The following is a 23,172-nucleotide window of genomic DNA, read 5'->3' on the forward strand; positions in this document are numbered from 1 at the left end:
CATTATGGGATAGTGTGTGTAGAATTCTGAGGAAATAAATGAATTCAATCCATTTTTGAATAAGGCTGTAACATAAAAGAAAAATAAAAAAATGGAAAAAGTGAAGAGCAATGAAAACTTTCCGGATGCACTGTATATTTCATTTGGAACTCACTGATTTGATAGGAAGAAGTATCCAGTTATATATTCACTGATTCAAATGGTCTGAATGGAATTTGTTTCCAATATGTCCAACTTATGACACATTATGAAGCTCTATGGCACTTAATAAATATCATTTTATCATATCCTGTCTATTTTTGGCAAAAGTAAGAAATACAGAGTGAAAACCTTATTTTTGTATGTCTATCAGACAGCCCTGTTTTAAACCATAGAGGGAAAAGCAATTCCCAGATTAATCAAGCATAATGCATATGTGCATCAACAAGCTTGGCACCTTCTCAGAGAGCATACATTTTATGGCTGCTGCAGCTAATCAGCCTCCGACCAGCTTGTAGACAATTTGCAATCCTTGACTTTGAATTCTCCACTCCCTGCTTCTCTTAGCTTTTCAGTTTGAATGTGCGTAAGACATGTGAGCAAAATAATCAGCTTTTAATGGACTTACAGTCTAAAATTATGGAAAAAGCAGTCTCAATTTAAAATTGATTTGGTAAAATTCATCCAGTCCTCGGGACATAATGACACTTGTCTCTTCATTGCGCAATCAGAACTATTGAATAAGGTGCCACTCGATTTAAATAATGTATCATTAGGCTTTCATTATCAATAATTGCTCTTAACTTAATTAGCCGCTTTCAACATCAATCAGCAATGCGATGTTTATATTTAAAAAGTAGGTCTTCACTCCAGGAGATAAAAGATGAGCAGTAGATGAAATCAAAAGGTGAACTTTCTGTTGCTGCCCTGACTTTATACCTTGGAAAATGCTGCGTTTTGCTTTTCGGTGCCTAATCCTGTTAGAGAGCGTAACCGTGCCTCATTATGACAACATTATCAGCTATTCCACACATATTCAAAACCTTTGTCCCCTTACGGAACTCAATTTCGGCTCTCTTTTTTGTTGCCAGGCACTTTTGGAATGAAATTAGAACAGCATCCACTTCAAAAGCTGCTTGCTTTGCTCTGGGTGTTTCTGAAGCATTGTCTAACTTTGGGAATAGCCCCAGTGCTGGCTTCGACTAAACTCAGCTTTTTTTTTCTAATAAAAGGAGGGCAGCTAAAGCCACACAGGCAGCAGAAGACTGTACAATGTTGGTTTATGGTTTTCATCTGGTTTTACGTCTAGATTCAGATCCTATATTTATATTTTAAAGGTAGAACTTTACATAAGGTACAATTATACAAGCACTTGCTCTAGTCCTTGTATGCACTTTTCAGACAGTTGTATTATTAGCCGTGAGGATTTGTAGTGACCTTTTCTGCAGGGGTGACACATGTCTTTTGAAGTGCATAATTAAAATGATCGATCAATCAATCAATCAATCAATCAATCAATCAATCAATCAATCAATCAATTATATCAATTATATCAACTGACTCATTTACTTATGCATTAATGAGTTAGTTTAACTCAAAGGTAAACCTTTATGGTGGCAATGATGGTTTTGACCATATTTTCTAACACATCAAGGCAAACAAAGGCACATAAATTGCATAACAGCTGAGTATGTAATCACTACTTACTAAATTGGCTATTTAGTGGTGAATAGTTTACTTAATAATTGATCTAAAACAATATGATCTATATACTGTACACTCTCAGAAATAAAGGTAAAGGAGCTATCACTGGGGCAGTACCTTTTTAAAAGGTACACATTTGTACCTAAAGGGTACATAATGTTACCTCAAAGATACTTTTTAGGTTCATTTGGGTACTAGTATGCACGTTTTAGTTACCACTGTGGACTCTTTGGGCACAAATATGTACCTTTTGTAAAGCTACTTCCCTAGTGACAGACATTTATTTCTGAGAGTGTACTAAGAATGTGAGTAGTATGCATGGCTGTCTTTATGATTAAGTCTTTGAATTACACTTAGATAATTAATTTAGTTCATGGATCTCAGAAATACAATACAATACAATGAATGAATGTATTATTATTATTATTTTTATTATTATTCATTCATTCATTCATTCATTCATTCATTCATTTTCTTGTTGGCTTAGTCCCTTTATTAATCCGGGGTCGCCACAGCGGAATGAACCCCCAACTTATCCAGCATGTTTTCACGCAGTAGATGCCCTTCCAGCCTTTCCAGTCCATCTCTGGGAAACATCCACACACTCATTTATACACACACTTATACACTACGGACAATTAGCCTGTCCAATTCACCTGTACCGCATGTCTTTGGACTGTGGGGGAAACCGGAGCACCCCGAGGAAACCCACGCGAGTGCAGGGAGAACATGCAAACTCCACACAGAAATGCCAACTGAGCCTAGCCAAGCCGAGGTTCTCACCAGCGACCTTCTTGCTGTGATGCGACAGCACTACAGACAGCACTATGATTATTCTTCATTAATAAACAATAAACAAGAATAACCTGTAATATGTTTTGTATTCAACATAAACTGACACTTTTAAGTACACCACTTGTTTCTTTAATTTCCCAAACAGTAATTTTGGGCAAATTATCGGTTTGCGATCGGTATCGTCAATACTTGGCATCATTTTACTTGGTATCGGATCAGATAGGAAACCAGTGGTCTCAAACATCACTGTGAAAATCACTTATGAATCGCAAAATATGGAAAATATGTTATTTAACACATAGTTTTGTACAGTGTGTACGGATCTGCATATTTTTTGCTTTCCTTGACACACTGAAAACCCTAATGTTGTCTTTACTTAAACAATTAAGTAAAGTTGACTGAACATAACTTAAAATTTTGCATTTTGGTGGTATCACTTAAAAATATGTTAATTTAACTTATGTACCATGAAAATGCAAAAACTTAAGATTTCAAGTGTGGTGAGCTCAAAATCATAATTAATCCTTTGGAAAAAAAATAATTAATTTTCACAAATGTAGTCTTGACTGTTAAATTCTAATTTGTGCAACCTTTTTTGTACAAGATCTTTTTTTAAATCCGAAAACATGGCTTCAGATATATTTATTCATCATAATGTGAATAAATGGCTACTTAATTTTTCCATTTAAAATTTATTTTAAAATATTTTATAGTATATTATTACACACACACACACACACACACACACACACACACACACACACATTATATATATATATATATATATATATATATATATATATATATATATATATATATATTACTGTTTTAATGGAACTACAGGGCACTAGAGGGTGCTGATCAGACACCTGGAATATATAATAGGTGAGTGGGTGAATGAAGAAGAGATTCAGTTGTGGTAGAGGAAAGTATGGTTCCTTGGAGCTACTTCAAACTGTTTGTATTGTGAAGTCCTAGTTGGTAAACCTTGCCTTTAAGATCAGCCTAAGGGCTTCCTTATTCAGTTTGCCAAACTTGGTGAACTGAACAATTCAAGTATAATCTACTTAAGTACAGAGTTTGGTGAACTGAACAATTTAAGTATAATCTACAAAACCGATAAGTTAAATAAAATCATACATGCAAGTTTTGGGAGACTCCATTACTCAATTAAATTAAGGCAACCAGTTTACTCAATTAATTTAGCTCAGTCAACTTATTAGGGTTTTCAGTGCAGAGCAACTGATAAATAAATAAAAGTTACTTAACACATGGAAATGATGTTTTACCACTCTTAGCCTTACCTTTGAGTACGTGATTATTTTCTTTTACTATTCCATCCCTGTCACTAGAGCAGACCTGTAACGCATTTTCAGGTCATGACCTTCCAGTTGAGAACCACTGAACTAAACAACTCGTGATGAAGTCTAGCAGACAGATAACTGCTCATCTAAATAGACTTCAGAGGCAGCAGTTTTTAAAAGCTGCTAGCTGTTTATCAGCCCACCGTGTGGCAAGCTCCATCGACGACAAGAAAATAAGTGCAGCGCCTGGAGGGTGTATCGATCCCAATCAAATAAATTGCCATCGGCCGAGTTCTGTGTTGATGACTCAATGATGCCGGATTGTCACAGAGAAACATTCAGCTTGGACATTTGGGTTGTAACAAACTTCCCCTGCTGGATATGTCAAATCCAATTTGACATTCTTTATGGTGCAGCCTATTCCAGTTTGCTTTTATGGCCGCTTTTATTTCAGCCGAGAGATGGGGCTTAGCATATTTATAAATGACCGAAAGTTTGAACGTGAAGATAATGGCTTCTGCTCCACTGTCAAAGAATAAACAAGCAGGAAGACTCATGCGTTTGGGGTGACTGCAAATCACAGAACGGAAGCACACCCCTAAATGAAGTAGAAAAGGCCACGGAGTGCAGAGTCAGAAAGGAGGCAGAGTGACAGGTGTTCTTTAAGCCTGGCGCACATTCAGAGAAGAGCGCAGCCTGTCAAGAGCTCACGGGAGCATCACAGAGACAGAAATAGCAGCTATTTTTTCTAGTCCATAGTCGTAAACGTTTCTTCCAAACTTGGCCTCCTTATGGTGTTGAAATCATACGTTGTGGTGTTTACGGGGTTGCGTTTAGCTCTGTAGAAGCAGAACTGGTGTAAAGTAGAGGTTTCAAACACTCAGCATGACACCTTAACCTGTTAGCTCACTTCTTGAAGTAGAAGAATGATGTTTTTTTTTGAGGAACATTAGGCTGAATATTTGTAGGTATAAACAACAGACTCTAGGTAATGCAGTTCACAACTGTAATACACTAAATGCCTTAATTATTTTTTTTCCACACCTAAATTCATCATAATTCTGCTGACTTTTAAAAAAAAAAAAATAATTTATATGTGACCTTTATTTACAACATTTCACTATAAAGTTTCTATGGCAACGCATCAAGTTTATCATGATACAAACTGCTGCCCCAATGATTTATACATTCTGTTTTGTTTCTTTTCTGAAAAAAAAATAGCTAAATATCCTAGACTGTAAAAATAATCCATTATTTCAGTTTTTTTCCAGCATCTGGGGAGCCGGGAAAATGTAAAATAACTATGGTTAAATAAAATAAATTTACTGGAAACTTAGGTTGAAGGAAATTTCTGTAATTTAACTTGTTATTTTATGTTTAATTTCTGTTTTTAACAGCTGTTATTTTACGTTTCTTATTTTTAAATATGGCAAAAAAATTGTCAGTGCCTGATATTTTGATTGCCATGTTGTCAAAGATAATATTAATATATTATTTAAACAGCTTGACAATGATCTCTGGTGGGTGATGGGTGCCACCAAGTTAGTCTTCGCAGCAGTGGAGAAATTAGAACGCTGGATTTACAACATGTTAATTCATCAGTTTCTCCCAAAATACATGAAAGTTGTTTAACTGGGAGAAGAATAGAGTTAACTTGCTGGTAACCAAAACACCAAAACAGTGTATAACTTGCCTGAATAAAGTACACCATTTAATTGTTTAAAAATAATTAGATATTTAAGTAATATTTTCATAGACATCAGTGTGTATTTTACAAAGCATAGAAGTTTTGCTAGTACTTAGATTTAAATTTAATGTCTACAACTAAAATCTCATTATTTGTTTGAAAAAAAAAAAAAAAAATATATATATATATATATATATATATATATATATATATATATATATATATATATATAAGAGGTGTGAACCTACACTGGTTTCACGGTTCGGTTACTATTATTATGCCATTGATTCGGTTCAATTCGATACCTCGGTGCATCACAGTGCATTGACGATGCTTAACATACACATTTTTAAATGTTTTTCATAGCATCAATTCTTGTATAAAAATTTATAAAACTATTTATATTTATATACTATTTGTAATACAATTTTGCTTTTTAATACAAACAGTCATATACATAAACTGTTATTTTTTGACAGCACAAGCATTTACAGCAAGTAAACAAATATAAATATCCCGTTCGCTTGCTAAGCCGTCTAGCATGTTCTTTCTTACACTCCTTTGATTGGTCAAAGGCTCAAGAGAAAGGGCTGCAATTGGTTCTTACTGGCACTCTTCACAGATGAGTGCGAATGATAAACAGCAGCGGCGATCATAGCTGATTCATGATAGACACGGTGGAGAAAACTCACTCTGCAGACATGTGCTCGTGTCTGTATCCAGAAGTATCGCTGTAACAGCCGAGAGAAGAGGAAAAGTCAAGCCAGCAGGTCAAATGGGCCACAGTGAGAGAGTGAGAGAGTGAGAGAGAGAAATAAAGTTTACTTTCATTCTTTCAACCGCAGTGAAATATGGGCTTCTGCTTTAAGTGTCTGTAAAAGACTGTACAGCTAACACGCAGTGAAATTGTGCACATTGTTTCTGCGTTTTGAAGTAGTATGGCGACATTGCGCATATGAGATAAATGACGTCAGTACATAATAACTGGTTATGATTATTACTGAACCGATACGGTGTGTGTCTGCATAGTGGTGCACTGAAAAAAAAATAATAATAATTTTGACACCCCTAATATATATATATATATATATATATATATATATATATATATATATATATATATATATATATATATATATATATGATTTTTTTTAAGTGTATGATCATTGTGACATTTTTTAGTAATTTTCAGAGAGAAAACTGACACTTTTTTTTACTCTGTATACAAATATTCACACCTTCTGTGGGAAAAACAAAAAAATCTGATAAATCTCATTCAGTGTGACAGATCTACAGCAATTTGCAATGCCCACAATACCTGCAACCTCTTCTTTGGATAACAAATAATAAATGCACTTGTGTTTTAGCCCAGACAAGTGTTCATGTTGATTGTTTTCCTGGCACAGCTGGCCGTCTCCGTCTCTCATTCTGTCTGTGAGCTTCTAATGAGATGCAAAAGCAAAGCCCCAGAGTATGTGGCCGGCATTCAGCGCAGCATTCAGAGTGAAAGGAGAGTCAGAGTCTCAGCCTCTTCACTGCGCTCTCATTCTGCATGGCCACACAAGCACTCCGGCCATCACCGCGGCCTGTTTCGCATGCCAATGGAGTCACCCTGTCTTGTTGAGCTGATTCACAAAACTTTCACTTCTATCATTCCTGTCTGAGGAACCTGGATATGTCTCATTCATTCTCTCTCCTCTGCTGAATTTCTGAAATCCCAGGGTAATTCAGACATGTATAGGATGCTCATATTAACGCATTCAAACTGTGCATGTAAGCAGACTTCAGGATTCCTCCCGGTCTGGGAAATATGAGGGAATGTGGAAATGGAGATTTCTAGGCCAGAAAAAAGTTCTGTAAATAGAAATGGATAATAAAAAAAAGTCATCAAACTGTCTATTGCATAGAATAGAGCTATAACCGCATGTACTTGAAAATGCAGTGTATATAAAATTGATTTAAAGGTAATACCAAAAATAAAAAAAGAAGATGGAACAATAAGCTACAAGAAAGGAAGAACCACATATAACACAATGTCACAATGTCCTGCCAGAAATTTGCCAGTACATTTTCTGTTAACAGATGTTTCCTTTAACCTTACACAGTTCTAATTTACATTTTAGTTTAACATATTGTTTTTTTTTTAGTTATAGAAGTACCTATTGAAGTAAATGAATATACATAATTAAAAGATTACATACTTTGCAAAAATCACTTTTATAAGGGGTTAATCACAGTTGTGGGGAAGCAGTCTGAATGTGTAAAATTGGTAAAAATATATTAGTTTTATTTTGTATAATCACACTTCATAAAAACAGTCTGCAGAAACACTTTTATTGACAATCCTTTGTACGTGTCATCAGGAGGAAAGCCCTGCCCATTAGTGACAATCTCTCCCTTGATAGCCTAGGACATCAGTCATGTTTTAGAATCTACTATGCTGACACAAAAGCATTTGTAGATCCACTCTTATTTGACTCTCATTTGAATGTAAAGCGACAGTCATCAAAAATGCCACAATTATGGCCCATTTCCACTGAGTGGTATGGTACGGTTCGGTGCGCTTCTATGGCCGTTTCCACTGTCAAAAGTTACCTAAAAGTGAACTGTACAGCACCACTTTTAGGCACTCTTTCCAAAGAGTCCCTAGCACAACAAAAAGGTACCAAAAGGCAGAGCTAGACAAGCAGCTGAACGCTATTGTTTTACAGACTAACGTCACTAGCGAGTGTACAAACCATGAAAATGAAAACAAAGGAAGCACCATTTTTAAATTCACAGCAGAGACATTACATCGATATCATATATACATATTATATTGAGCCGTGTATTATCTAAGCTTTAACAAACATTGTCGTCATCTTGATAAACAGCCACAAAGCCAAGAAGATGACCTAGAGGCTTGAGTTGTTTCACTTTCTCCAGAGAGCTAGTGATCGCAGCGCGTCTGTATTTGAAATAACAAACTTCTTGAGCTGTTGATAATAATAACGTGTGCATGATTATTGAAGTGCTTCCGACATCCGATCCTTTCAGAAACGGACAAACACAGAGTGACGTGCAAAAAAACAAACAAAAAAACAAAAAACAAAGGAGCAAATTATTATTTCAGCAACCCAAAACAAACTGCCATGTTTAACTATGATTATCACATTTTGGACTACTATGAACTCGGAATGACAGAAATACTTTTTAACAAGATGTTACACATGCTGGTAAATTTTTGCACTGACTGTGGGCTATATTTTGTGTTGTTTTTGAACCCAAATAAGGTCTGCTTTGTGTAATTTTTCAGCAATTGCTAACATATTGGAGACTGTAAGGGTCTGTGTGTGTTCATATATGTTGCATTCATATTTGAATCAGTACACTTTTAGCAGTGGAAACGCATAGATGTCACCCTTACTGACCCATACTGTACCACTCAGTGGAAATGGGCCATTAGAATTATAGTCTTTAAGGGGCAGTTTCAAAAAGATATAAAACATTATTTGTGGAGTATTTTAAGCATATTTTTATTCACATAATTTTATTTATAATTTCCAGTTATTTTCAGGTATTACATTCCTCACATAACTTGCATGCTTTCTTTTATAAAGCTTTTTATTACATTAACAATTTTGATTATTATTAATACATAGTTTTTAGTTTACACTTTTAATTACAGCACTGCAAATACTGCATCTTAGGTATTTTAACCATTTGTAGTGTACAGAAAGTATAAACATGTACTATAAGCATTAAACAAATCTACTTTTGCTCCTAAAGGGATAGTTCACCCAAAATGAAATTTCCCTCTACCATTTACTCACACTTAAATTTGAAGAATTATTGCTTCGGTTGAAAACAAACCAATATGTCATGTGTGTTCAACAGAAGAAAGAAATTCAAATGGTTTTGGACGGCGGAATTTTTTAACTAACTATTTAATACAACAATATAACATAATAATGGTTATTTCTTACCTTTTTTTAAAATAAAAGTATAAATTATGCATGCATTAACTACTATCCAACTAAATTACACCAATGAATCAGATATATATATAGACTGGGCAGGATACATACACCCACTTCGAATGTTATCACTCGATTTAATGGACATTATGAGTGGATATCAGCTGATAGATATGGGCCAGTAGGGGCCTTCTTCGCTTACAAGTAGACCCAGAAGACTATTGGCTTATACATATAGACAAATACATGTCTATTTCCTAAAAGTTCAGCAAAATAAATGTAACTATTCATTTTCATATCAGAATTCAGTACTTGAAATTAACTGAAACAAACTTTAAGGGCTGACAAAGATTTTAAAGGTCTTCATTCACTGTAAAGTGACTACAACTGTCTGCAAGTTCTCAAAAACGTAAAAGACACAAAAAAAGACAGTCATACAGTATACTGTAAGCTATTTACTGAATAAAAGGTGAAGGTTTCTATTGCGAGTTAAGGACAAAAGTAAGGATCCAAGTGCAGTTTAATAAGATTAGCTTTACAGGCAGGCAATGGTCAAGAGCAAAACCGGAACATACAGGTCATTTAAAACAGGCAAGGTTGGTACAGGCAGTGAAACAAGACAAAGCTTGGGTCAAAAAACACGATAGACAAAACAAGGAACTAGAAACACTTGACACAAAAAACAGCAGACAAAGACTCAGCAATGAACTGGTGTATCAGTGATGTATAAGTAGTCCGAATGATCAGCAATAACAAGTTTCAGCTATGTGTGTCATCAGTGGTGATGGTGATCAGCAACTGGTGTGTGTAAAATGGCATGATGGGATTTGTAGTTCAGAGTGAATCGCTGGTGATCGTGACAGTTTCAGTCACATGTTGACCATTTTCTATGCCAAGCCTCTGATTTTAGAACTGGGAGCCATCCTAATTTAATGAGTAACATGATTAAGTAGATCACATAATCAAACCAGACAGAGTAAAAAATAAATAAATTAATTAATTAATTAATAAAGACAAAGATTATTTATTTTTTTCTCTTTTTAAAAGCGCCTGGAAGTTTTCAATTCAGAAGGATGTTCTATTGGTCGAAGTACAACTAATAGGTACTTTTAAAAAGTCGTCCTTACTGTATGTCAAATTTCACTACTTTCATTCAAAATGTTTCACAAGTTTCTGAAGAATGTTAAAATCAGAACAAAAATGGACATTAAAAGAGCTACTGACATTTTAAATGCCTCTTGTACAATTAGAGCTGCTCTTATTATTTAAGTTTGAAAGTCTATTGTCTGAAGAAGAAATCTGAACAGAAACATAATGGCAAATTGAATGCTTTGGGGACAAAAGCCAAGAATGAGGTGTGAGTCACAAAGTAAGCTGCTAAGATGGATTTCATTTTGAGACTGTTATTTGTCTTCTTAATAATGCAGAGCTCAGTCTCTTGAGATAATGAAAGCCAACAATGTTTACAAACCAAATATGCGTCAGTTCAGCTCATGACAATTAATTTTACCCCAGAGAATGTCAGAGTACGTTTGATTCATGAGACGCTTATGTAATACAGGAAACTTTCCTGTAAAAAAAAAAGATACAGTTGAAGTCAGAATTATTCAACCTCATTGTGGATATGTACCCAGGTCTACGTTTCTGAGGACAGAAAAATACTTTTAGTTTGTACTACAGCATTTTAAGCCTGATTTGTAAGTTAAGGAGCTTGCCGACAGATCGGGCTGTGATCAGGGAAAAATCTGCATGTGCTCGGCGCTCAGCAGTCTTTGAGCCCTGTCATACACCCGGCACAATGTGGCGCAAGGCGCGACACAATTGTTGTTTGCTCGTTTCAGCTTGACGCAAGAGTCATTTTGACGTTTTGCGCCACGCTGTTTAAAGAGCAAATGCATTTGCGCTCATTTGTGCGGCCATAGGCGTTCTGGTCTAAAAAGGAAGGCGTTCTGAGGTGCATTGCTTTTTGAGGAGCTATAATAGATACATGTTTGAAAACATTGATGTCATTTTAAACACAGCCGTGGCTCATGATGAAAGCTATTGGTGACCTAATATTTAAAGGTGGAATTTACGTTACGTCTTTGAAGCTTATGAAAGCAAAAATATATAGCATACGTTAATGCTTTTATTTTATAGTAGGCTATTTATTATGAAACTTATTTGTACTGTATATGACATGGGCCTGTTGGTTAGAACATTTCTGCAGTGATTTGCATGTGTTAAACTGTATAAGTAGAGTTTAAAAAAAAATAAATAAACAATATACTACTTTTCAACAAAACTAGTATTGGATTTTTTTATGCGTGTGCATGTAAACCAATATAATTTGCACAAAGAAATTATGAATAACTGACCGACTGAACCCACCCACCACCATCCCTAAACCCAACCGATAGTTTTTTAAAAACAAACTAGAATAAGATAAGCTGTCCTGTGATTTCACCTCATCTTTAGTCTGTTGTTTATTTATGTATTTATTTTTTTATTTTTGCCTGGTTTATGAAACTAATCTTCGCTGAACTCCAAAAAAAAAATCCAAAATCCAAAAAAGCGTACCCAGCAGCCCCTAGTGGATTCGTAAAAAAAAATAAATAAATAAAAACTGCACCAAAACATAGCTTCTGGCACGTATTATAAATAATCCAGAAAGATATATAGGGGTACCTTATCAGTATGAACCTGGGTTGGACATATTTGGCGCTCTCCAGAATTGAATATAGGGGTATCAAATCAGAATGAGTGTGGATTGGAATTATTAGCCCCTGATTTCCCCAAATTTTGGTTTACAGAATAAAGATTTGTTTCAGGACATTTATAGTAGTTTTTATTCAAGATAAAAGTACATATATTTTTAAACTATATTTTTTAGAATTCTAGTATTCAGCTTAAAGTGACATGACATTTAAAGGCTTAACTAGGTTAAATAGGCAAGTTGAGGTAATTAGGCAAATCATTGTATAACAATTGAATAATTTCGAAATAAAAATGCTTAAAGGGGCTAATAATATTTCAATTAAAATGTTTTTATTATTATTATCATTGCTATTATTATTAAAAACTGCTTTCATTCTAGCCAAAAGGTTGAATTTGAAAATACTAAAAAATATATTGTAAAAATGTTAAACATATTTTTTATTTGTGAAATATTTGAAGAATGTTGGGAATTTGGGAAATATTTGAAGAACATTTAAAGAATTAAAAAAAAATCAAAGGAGCGCTCTGTATAACTGTATATTGCTGTTAACTTACACTACAGTGACTGAGGACACACACACACACACATCAGGGAGGAAACATCATTTCAAGCTTGAGTGGTTGCTGCTGCTGTCTTGTGTCCTGTCAAATCGAAACAACAGTGGTATTCCAAATCTCCTGACCTTTCAGATTAATTCCCCTAACCACTGGCCTGTGCCTGCTGTCCTCTGGTCACTCTTTCTTGTATTATGAGACAATATCCCGTTGCTTGATGGACTGTATATCAGATATCAAATAGTGACAACACAGTAAACTCTTAGGAATAAAAGCCACTTGGGTGGTAAACGCTTTCAAATTGAACACATGTGTAACAAAATGGTCCATATCGGTACCTTACAGTTGAAAATCAACAAAACTTGAAAATACCTAGCTGGATAATAGGATGAAATAACATGACACCTCAAATGTAATTGTTCATTTGTACCCATGTGTTCAATTATAGTAATTATAGTAAAGCACAGGTCAATCATAAAATAAATAAATAAATAAATAAAAAGACTGTGACAATCCCCACATAATCATAATGCAAACCCCAAGCAGAATTTGATTGACCACAATATTTCCTATTCAGATTATAACAATAATTGCCCTCCCTTGTTTTGTAAGTATAACACAGCTCTTTAAATATTACCAATATATACTGTAAAGATTGTAGGTCTTTTATTTTGAAAACAGGAGCAGTAGGAAGCAGGCAGCCATGTACTGTATGGCCAAATCAATCTCACGACAATTCGCAACTTTTTGATTTAGGAAAATTCGCATGATCGTACGATCTAATTTGTACCATTTAGTACGATTTTCTCATCACCCAATGACGGTTGGGTGTAGGGGTTGGGTTGGGTGCCATGCCTCCTTTATAAAATCGTACAACTTTTCGTACGACTAATCTCGTACAAATTAGCCACTAACCTGAAAAAACGTAAAATACTTACGTTTTCTCATAAGATCAGGCTGGTATGGCCACAATGAAATATTATCTCATTTGATTACAGCTCATCAGAACATTCTGGAAAGATGGATCATAAGTTTATTCAGTGCCAACATATAGAGAAATAAGTGTCTGTGTAACCATATATTTTGGTAGTTTAATGTGTATATTGTAAAATTTGCTTTGTACGTTTGTAATGAGGCAACATACACATGTAAAATGGAGAATTGGTGTTTAATGCCTATTTATGCATCGTGTCATATCACTCAGCTCTTACTGTGATTTATTTTGTAATGAAAGGACAGTAGTCTGTTTTTGTGGAGATTGATAGTAATGTTTGCCTGTTTTCAGATATGTTAAACCCAAACAATACCACAATATGTCCTTTTTGCCAAGTATTGTTGTACTTTTGCCTATATTTTATTCACAACACATAACTCAGGAGCAGTAATAAAACAGACTCACCCCTAACATAAACCTCTTCACCATTTCAGTTGAAACAATTGCATTGTATAAGGCATCTATTTAGTTTTTTTTTTTTTTTTTTCCAAGCATGATTATTTTGCATATGTGTCTTTCAGAGTACATCACGGAGCGTGAGCATCAGATAAATGAGCCAAGAGCAGCAAGAGAGCAGAGCTTATTAATATTCACAACCCTTATGAATAAGGTAAAAAGAGAGAATTTCAGGTCCCACTTTATATTAAGTGTCCGTCAAAAAAAATAAATACAATGTACTTACTGTGTTTATAATGTATTTGAGAACACTTGTGGTGCTTTTGAGTTGGGATAGAGATTGGTTTATGGACAGGTTTGGTAGTATGGGTAGGTTTAAGGGTGGGTTAAGGTGTAAGGGATGGTCAACAATGTATTTACAAATGTAATTACAAAAATTAATTACAGATGTAATTACATATGTGTATTTAATCAAGCATGGTGTTACCACGACTGGGGTGGAGTGACAGGAGACCACAGGAGGTAAGATCCACTATGCAGTTTATTCAAAAGTCAGGCAAGCAATGGTCATCAGGTGCAAACAGGTATATAAAGGCAGTCCAGAATCGTAAACGTTTAAACAGGCAAATGGTCAAAAGGCAGGCAGCTAAACAGGAAGACAAAGGTACAAGGCTAGGATCGATTTACGGAGAAACAAGACAGGGAAACGCGTTGTAATGTACACAGGGAAACAAGACTCCGCAAACTGGTAGCATGAGAGAGTGGCTTATGAATGGGATGTAATCAGTCTGTGAACAAGGTCCAGCTGGTGATGCAATCAGGAAACATGAGTGAGCAGGCGTGCGTGTTTGGGAGCAGTGCATGTATGAAAATGTAGTCCTGGGAAATGTGGAAATGTAGTTTAAAGTTCGTGTGAGAACCAGCGATCCTCTGGGGAGCGATCGGTTGACACATGGGTACACAGTAAATACATGTATTTACACAATAAGTACATTGTAACACACTATTAAATCCTGTGTAAGTATATATTAGTTAAGGCCACTTAATATAAAGTGGGACCGAATATCATTCTAGGGGCAATTTATAGGATTGTAAACAGACATGCAAAATAATTTCATGAGATTTTTTGTTTACCTTCTAAAATGTAAACATAATGAAAAAAATGTATTCTATAACACCTTTAAAGCTACTTATTAGTACCTAAAATGTACACATTAGTTCATTTAAATAATAATAATAAAAATAATAATAATAATAATTATGGGTGCACGGTGGCACCGTGGGTGGCACGAACGCCTCACAGCAAGAAAGTAGCGGGTTTGAGCCTCGGCTGGGTCAGTTGGCATTTCTGTGTGGAATTTGCATGTTCTCCCCATGTTTGCGGTTCATTCCGAAAATGAACGAATAAATGAATTCTAATAATATTAATATAAAAATTATAATACTAATAATATGTACATTTTGATCCCCGCTAGTGACAGCTTTATTTTCAAATAAACAATATTGTGCTTAACTAAAACTTCTTATAATTATTTATTTGCCCAGCATAGTTTAGTTCATAGTGTTTTGGAGCAAGAGTGTCAGAAAAATAGTCGATGTTGGCATCTGCTTAATTAGGCTGCTTCTGCCAACTGACAAAAGAGTTTGAGCCAAAATACAGCAGAGTTTGATTGGACCTTTGACATCGACAGAAAACACACACACACACATACACACACACACACACACACACACACAATCACACACACACACACACACACACACACACACACACACACACACACACACACACACAAAAACCTTGGAAGCAATTTTGTGATCCTTTTGAAAACATTTTATATCCTACACACAATATGTCAAGTTCAAATCGATGCTGTATGTATATGACCAAAAAATATATACATCATTTAAAATAATTGTGGTTATGTAAGATATTAAAGGTCTTAAATTCATTGTAACTTTGTGCTATAGGTCTACAATAATTTTTAATCGAGCCTGGTTTATACTTCTGCGTAAAATGATCAGTGTGACCCACGGTGCATGCCTTGCGCCTTGCCGTGCATTTAGACTTCTGCATGCTGTTTGTGTTGCTCTGCAATAACAGTTCCAAAATGTTAGCTGACAGTAAGTTTTTATGTTTCTCTGTGTCGAGATTCTTCACAGGTATTTTTATTTATTTATTTATTTATTTTTTGTGAATGCAACGGTATTATACAAATAGCTAAAACTCGCTCATTTTGGGGTGGGAACCGGCGGACGTGCAACAATTTTAATCATAAAGTAAACACAAAACAAAACATTCTTCCTCTTTCCGCCTTCACAGAACTCGACATTTGTAAACACTCGCTCCAAAGGGTTCGTGCAGCTCTCTGTCCTGTCCACACTCATTATCGCTACCAAGCCGACCAATCATAGAGCTTCTATTAAAAAAAATACAATTAAATGACATAAAGAGGGCATGTAAATGAAACACTCCTATTTAAACAGCAGATAATTGTGCACAATTCACTGCTTGTGAGTTTGCTGGACAGTCTTTCACTGACACTGAAGAAGGTACAGCACAAGCTGCTATTTCATTACTAGGGAGAAATGCTGTAAAAATCCATCTCCGCCTCTCTCTTCCTCACTTTGGACATTTGACCCGTTGGCATGTTTGTGACTTTCGGTAACTTTTCCTTTTCTCTTGGCTGCTAAAGCAATACTTGTAGATCCGGACATGAGCGTGCCTGTAGTGCGAGTGTTCTCCACTGCTCCACAGAGAATCTGTGATAACTGTGTATTTATGTGCATATAGACTTCAACCACGGCTGTTATACATTAATGAACAGCTCTTTCATTTTTAGAGCCAATCGCAGCCCTTTTTGTTGAGCAGATGAAGACAAGGTCCAATCATAGGAGTGTAATGCTGTGTTCACACCAGACACGGATTACGCGGATAAATCATGCTATTCGCGTGTAAATAGACACGTGAACATTTTGAGCTTACTCACTTCATTCACACGTCAAATTCACTTCACAACAGACATGGATTTGCATGATGGGCAGGGCTTCTTTCTGCCTGGTAACTTTAGCTTCGTTGCTAAATGGGTGACAGATTTTATTGAGAGAATTGTTCTGTTTATGTGCTTTATAAAGGCTGCAAAACAGTGTCGATTCATTTGGAGCCGTGTCTGAGTCCACTGCATCCTTTTAGAGGTGCACCCAGCTGTTTGAGCTAGTAAACTCCTCCAGAAACTTTACCTGGATAATGGAAACTTTCAGCAGTGCTTCTGACTGTGCTGAGCCCAGTTTGATGAACTGTTGTCGATGTCAGCAGGGAGATTTTCCGCCAGGACACGATAATCATGCCGCCAAAAGAGAAAGCTCCTGATTGGTTAACGCGACGCGAATGTCCGCTGAAGTTCAGACTTTCTAACTTGAGTGGTTCACGTGAAACACGCGATACATGCATTAAGCGTGTCAATCGTGCAAAACACTTAACTTGCTCCACTTCATTTGTGTGAATAGTCCCATGACTTAACATTTAAATCACCACGCTTGATGCTTCTTCCGCGTTTGGTGGAACAAAGCATAAGAACTCGCTTGACAGTGCTCAAAAAGCAAGCGGGACAATATTTACATTAGTTTATTTTCTATAAATGCTCATGCTGTCTTCTGTGCATGTATTGGAGTTTTGTCTAAAACATTCAAAAAGAGTATTTTTTTTGAGCAAATTAAATTAAAGGTACAGTTCATATATCTGCTTGTATTAAAGGACAATTTGTTATTATGTTGTTAAAATGTTATTATATTTATAGATGTCTATACAGGTTTTTTCTTGTGCTACAAAAAAAATCTAACTGTGTATGAAAAAAAAAATGCCAATGCACCGTGATTATCGTGATTACCAAGATATCGATTTGAACCAAATCAATGGCATGATAATCGTGACCAAACCAAACTGAACCGCGAACCAGTGTAGGTTCACACCCCTAGCAATTATCATTATAATCACATTAATTAATTTGTATATATATTTATATATTATTAAATATCATATATTATTATGAGTTATTAAAACTATTATGTTTAGAAATGTGTTGAAAAAATCTCTCTGTTAAACAGAAATTGGGGAAGAAATAAACAGGGGGTCTAATAATAATTCTGACTTTAACTGTATATATATATATATATATATATATATATATATATATATATATATATATATATATATATATATATATATATATATATATTTATGCCTCTCCCGTACTGGTCTATTCAGCAAACAAACGACGCTGTCTCAGACAATCAGTCATGCCTCAAGATAAGAGCTAGGATACGTCATCCATGGTCAACACTGACCGACTGAAGCCTACTGCCTACTGATATATAAATTATCAACAGTAATAAACTGTATTTTTTATTATTATTACTGTATGAATTTTTACAGTTTCTGCATGCACTTTTGTCAAATGGTTATTTTCTGTAATTTAACAGAATATCTCTGAAAGCCCTGCTGCCAGTTTTTTGGTCGTTTTTTTTTTTACAGATTTTTTATTTTTTTTTACAGTGTAGTTTAACATAAAATGTAAAATAAAATAAAAAATGCTTTTGCTAGATATCGAAAGCAAGTGATTTTGAATTATTTGTTGTGACACACCTGGGTGCTCCTTTAACCATATTTATACACTATGTCGAGCACAAAAAAGCTTAACCAGTCATAGCTCACTACACATGTCCAATAATTACCCAGATGGCGACTACTATGCCCGATCTTGCACATTAATTAAAACCAAAGAGAGAAAAAAAACAGTTACACTCACTCTGCCTCCTCGCCATGTTGGCCTTGGATGACCTAGTAGCCGTCCGCCCAACGCAGAGGGATAGCGAGGCAGTAATAGCCCACCTGTTCGACCACACGACCCTTCCCTGTAAGACCTGAGGCCCTGTCGTCCTGCCATGTAATAAAACGCAGTCAGAGGCTGGTGCTGTCTCCACTAAGGACCTTCATTAAAACTATGGAGTTGTTTGAAAGTCATCAAGTTTGGGGACACGGAATGGCGACTGGAGCTACAGAATTGGCCTCTGATTGGAAGACCTGGGTGGAACGAACATCCCGAGCGGGGGGTTTACATGGCCCATAGGCCAGACCCCAATCAAACGCGGAGTTGCGGAGACAAAGGGTCTTTGCAACTCAAAGGGAGTTGAATTAATACAAGGCCAAGAGCATAATCCCAGTGGGCTGTGGCATTTGAATAATATGGACTCACATCAACAAGCCTCAGTGTGCTGTGGGCCCACTGCTTGTTCCGTCAAAGGCTTTGTTGTGTAAGCGTCCAGGGTCACAGAGAACTCGGGTAATTTCACACAATTTGAAGAAGCAATATATGAAGATGTAAAAAATAATTGAAATTGTAAATGGCTGAAAAATTGCAAATGTATTTCAAGGATTCTTTCATTAGAGAACCAAAAAAAAAAAAACTTATTATTTGAGAGTCCTTGCGTACTTGCAATAGCAGGACTACATTGTTATTTCATTGTAATCCCTTTGTAATTACATTGCAATTTGATGGTAAAATAAAAACAAAAGTAAGCAAGATGATGTATTATGAACGGACTGACCTAACTGTACATTTAAAATGGAATTATGTAATATATAAAGAGCTCAGACGCAAAAACCTCTAAGTGCCGTCTGGAATTTTCTTTTATAATGAGCATTTTTATCAGCCTCTAATGTTTATGTTCAGTTATTTCATGTTAAAAGCAATGAAAATAACCTATTCTTTGCCATAAAAGCTAAATTACTGAATCAAGACATAGGAGCCTGAGAAAAATGCTACTTTCAGAAGAAATTTTCAGATGGCATTTAGAGGTTTTTGCATTTAAACCCTTCAAATGTAGTTATAGTGCTTTATAGTGCTTTATTTCAGGGTGTCACACTGAATTGTGCATAAATATATGAAGAGTTCAGGTGCAAAAACCGTTAAGTGCCATCTGAAATTTTCATCAAAAATTTTCATTTTTTCAGCAACCTTTGTTTATGATGGGATATTTCACCTTTAAAGACCAGAAAGGGGACTTATTCTTTGCCATAAAAGTGATATTACTGAACATACACACAGGAGCCTGAAATAAATGCTCTTTTTAGAGGAACATTTTAGACGCCATTTAGAGGTTTTCGCATGTAAAGTCTTCACATGTAACTCACATTCTAGGCATAACCATGAACTAAATCATATAGTACAAGCAATAGTAAATTACACAGCAACAAAAACACCTTTAAATGTGATGATATTAAGGTGACAGTTAAAGTGTAAATAATTGGTGTTAGTGAGGCCAGCAAAGGGGGGGCCAACCTGTGGTCTGTGTGGGTCCTAATGCCCCAGTATAGTGATGGGGACGCTATACTGCTCAGTGAGCGCCGTCTTTCTGGTGAGACGTTAAACCGAGGTCCTGATGCTGTGTTCACAGCAGACACGGTACGCGCGGATAAATCGCGCTATTCACGCGTAAATAGCCGCGTGAACATTTGAGTTTACTCGCTTTATTCGCGCGTCAACCCCCCGCTTCATTCGTGCGTCAAATCCGCTTTAATCGCGTGTCAAATTCAATTCAAAACAGACGCAGGGCTTCTGTCTGCCCGGTGACTGCAGCTTCATATCTAAATGGCTAACATGGACTTTATTAAGAAAATAACAGTGTTAATGTGCTTTATGGAGATTGAAAAACAGCGTCGATACGTTTAGGGTCCTGTCTGAGTCCACTGCATCCTTTCAGAGGTGCATCCAGCTCTGTGAGCTCATAAACTCCTCCAGTAACTTAACCTGGATGACGGAGACTTTCAGCGGTGCCTCTGACTGAGCCAAGCCCAGTTTGATGACTTGTTGTCGGTGTCGCCTGGAGGATTTGCCCCGGGACACCATCAACAGGTTCTACGTCACAATCACACCCCCACAAGAGCAAGCTTCTGATTGGTTAACGCGGCACGAATGTCTGCTGAAGTTCAGATTTTTGAACTCGAGAGATTTGCGCGAAACGCTCGTTAAGCGCGTCAAACGCGAAAACGCTCAATTTGCCTCGCGCATATCGCGCTATTCGCACCGCGCCATTCGCGTCATTTGCTCCACGCCATCTGCGCGTATCGCGCCGCAGGATGTCTATTCGCGCGTTTGCATTGACTTAACATGTAAATCACTCGCGCTTGACGCGCGGGCCGCGTCTGGTGTGAACGCAGCATGACTCTCTGTGGTCGTTAAAAATCCTAGGATGTCTTTCGAAAAAGAGTAGGGGTTTAACCCCGGCATCCTGGCCAAATCTGCCCACTGGCCTCTATCCATCATGGCCTCCTAACCATCCTCGTATGGTCTCCTCTCCACCAATCAGCTGGTGTGCGGTCTGGCGCAAAATGGTTGCAGTCGCGTCATCCAGGTGGATGCTGGACACTGGTGGTGGATGAGGAGATCCCCCCCATTGTGTAAAGCGATTTGAGTGCCCAGAAAAGCGCCATATAAATGTAGGGAATTATTATTATTATTATTATTATTATTATTATTATTATTATTATTATTGATTTAACTACTGAGCAGGGATTGGCAGTAACTTTTTCGATTACCACCTTTTTTTTTTTTTTTGATTACTGTGGCTTGTAGATTACCAACATTAACAGTTATTTTATTTTACAAACCACAAACTTTAAATAAGATGTTAAAGCAAGCAACATATACCTATATACATGCAAAACTTTTCTTAAAAAAAAAAAGAACTAAACTATGCTCAGTAATCTGTCCTCGCTCAAGATCTCAGATCACCAGTTAACTACACATAAATGGAGAGTTAATCTCTTATTAAAGCAATGTTATTGTAAATAAAAGATAATTAAACCATATTAACAAAATTAACTGTATAAGCAAAAGAAAACAGGCAAAAAAAAAAAAAACACTTTTTAATTATTTTTCTTTTTAAAAATTTCCCAAATTATGTTTAACAGAGCAAGAAATTTTAACAGTATGTTTTATTTTGGCTAGAATAAAAGCAGTTTTAAAGTTTTTAAAAAGCATTTAAAAGTTAGAATGTTCTATACAATTAAGGCATAGGGGGGGTAACTGGAAATAGTAGAACTATTATGTTTAGAAATGTGTTGAAAAAAATAATCTCTTCATGTAACAGAAATTAGAGGAAAAAATAAAAAGAAGGGCTAATAATTTAGAGGGGCTTAAAATTCTGACTTTACTTTAACTGTGTGTGTGTGTGTGTGTGTGTGTGTGTGTGTGTGTATATATATATATATATATATATATATATATATATATATATATATATATATATATATATATATATATATATATATATATGCATGGTTGTTTCAGACAAGTAAAATGGGAGCATGCAAGCTTCTTAAACAGTCGCGAGCATTACCTCACTGTGTGACATCACATAGTGATTATCCTTTTATTTTTTTGTCAGTCATGCTGTTTCTCATTCAAAGATCACATCTGGGGCCATCCTTTTTGGCGAACCCTGCTTTTAAGAAAACTACAATTTAAAAAATATTTTCAACCAGCCAAAGTGGCTAGTAGGAGTGTCTGTCTACACTAACCTGCCACAGCTTAAATCATACCTGTATTTGGTGGGTTGGTGGGTGTTAATGTCAAGCCCTGCTACTGAGTAATATTAATTAATTGCATACACTTGCTAGGTGATTTGGATTAGAATTAGGGTTAGGTTTGGGTTTTGTTACATGTAATTTTGCATAAAATGTGCGTAACCACATCATCTTAAATTAAATTGTTAACAAAAAGCAATAGTAGTACATTATCCGGTACATTTACTTAGTATATTGCTGGACTTCATTCCCAGAAATGAAATAACGTTTATTTAAATTTAAAAAAGTAAAATAAAATATTACCCCTTTATGTTTTCAGAAAGAACCTACATAGAAATATACATGGAGATCTGCTGAGGTTTTCTAAATATCAACAAAGTTAAGTTTTTGGAAGAGCCCATTTGCAATAGCATGGGTGATATCAAGCAGAAAATTAGCTGGCCCCATCTGGCCCACAGTCAATGGCCTCTGAATTCTCCCTGCAGAGAACTTGCTGTTCAAATACAGCTATGAACCCACAC

At 35.9% G+C, this 23,172-nt stretch overlaps 1 protein-coding gene across 4 annotated transcripts in view; it reads right to left on the reverse strand.

Annotated features, from left to right (window-relative positions):
- Nucleotides 1-23,172, reverse strand: part of sgcd (sarcoglycan, delta (dystrophin-associated glycoprotein)) — a 377,956-nt gene that overhangs the window by 283,650 nt on the left and 71,134 nt on the right. The window contains exon 1 of one of the 4 annotated variants that reach the window (XM_068215786.2): nucleotides 18,873-19,207. The exons of 2 other annotated variants lie outside the window; for them this stretch is intronic. In XM_068215786.2, the coding sequence (XP_068071887.1) occupies nucleotides 18,873-19,010 (138 nt within the window). In that variant the 5' untranslated portion in view covers nucleotides 19,011-19,207. Of the gene's footprint in view, nucleotides 1-18,872; nucleotides 19,246-23,172 lie in introns of those variants that run through there. One more of the 4 variants, XM_068215785.2, reaches the window with a different exon arrangement.

This window comes from Danio rerio, chromosome 21 (assembly GCF_049306965.1).
Source record: "Danio rerio strain Tuebingen ecotype United States chromosome 21, GRCz12tu, whole genome shotgun sequence".
NCBI lineage: Eukaryota > Metazoa > Chordata > Actinopteri > Cypriniformes > Danionidae > Danio > Danio rerio.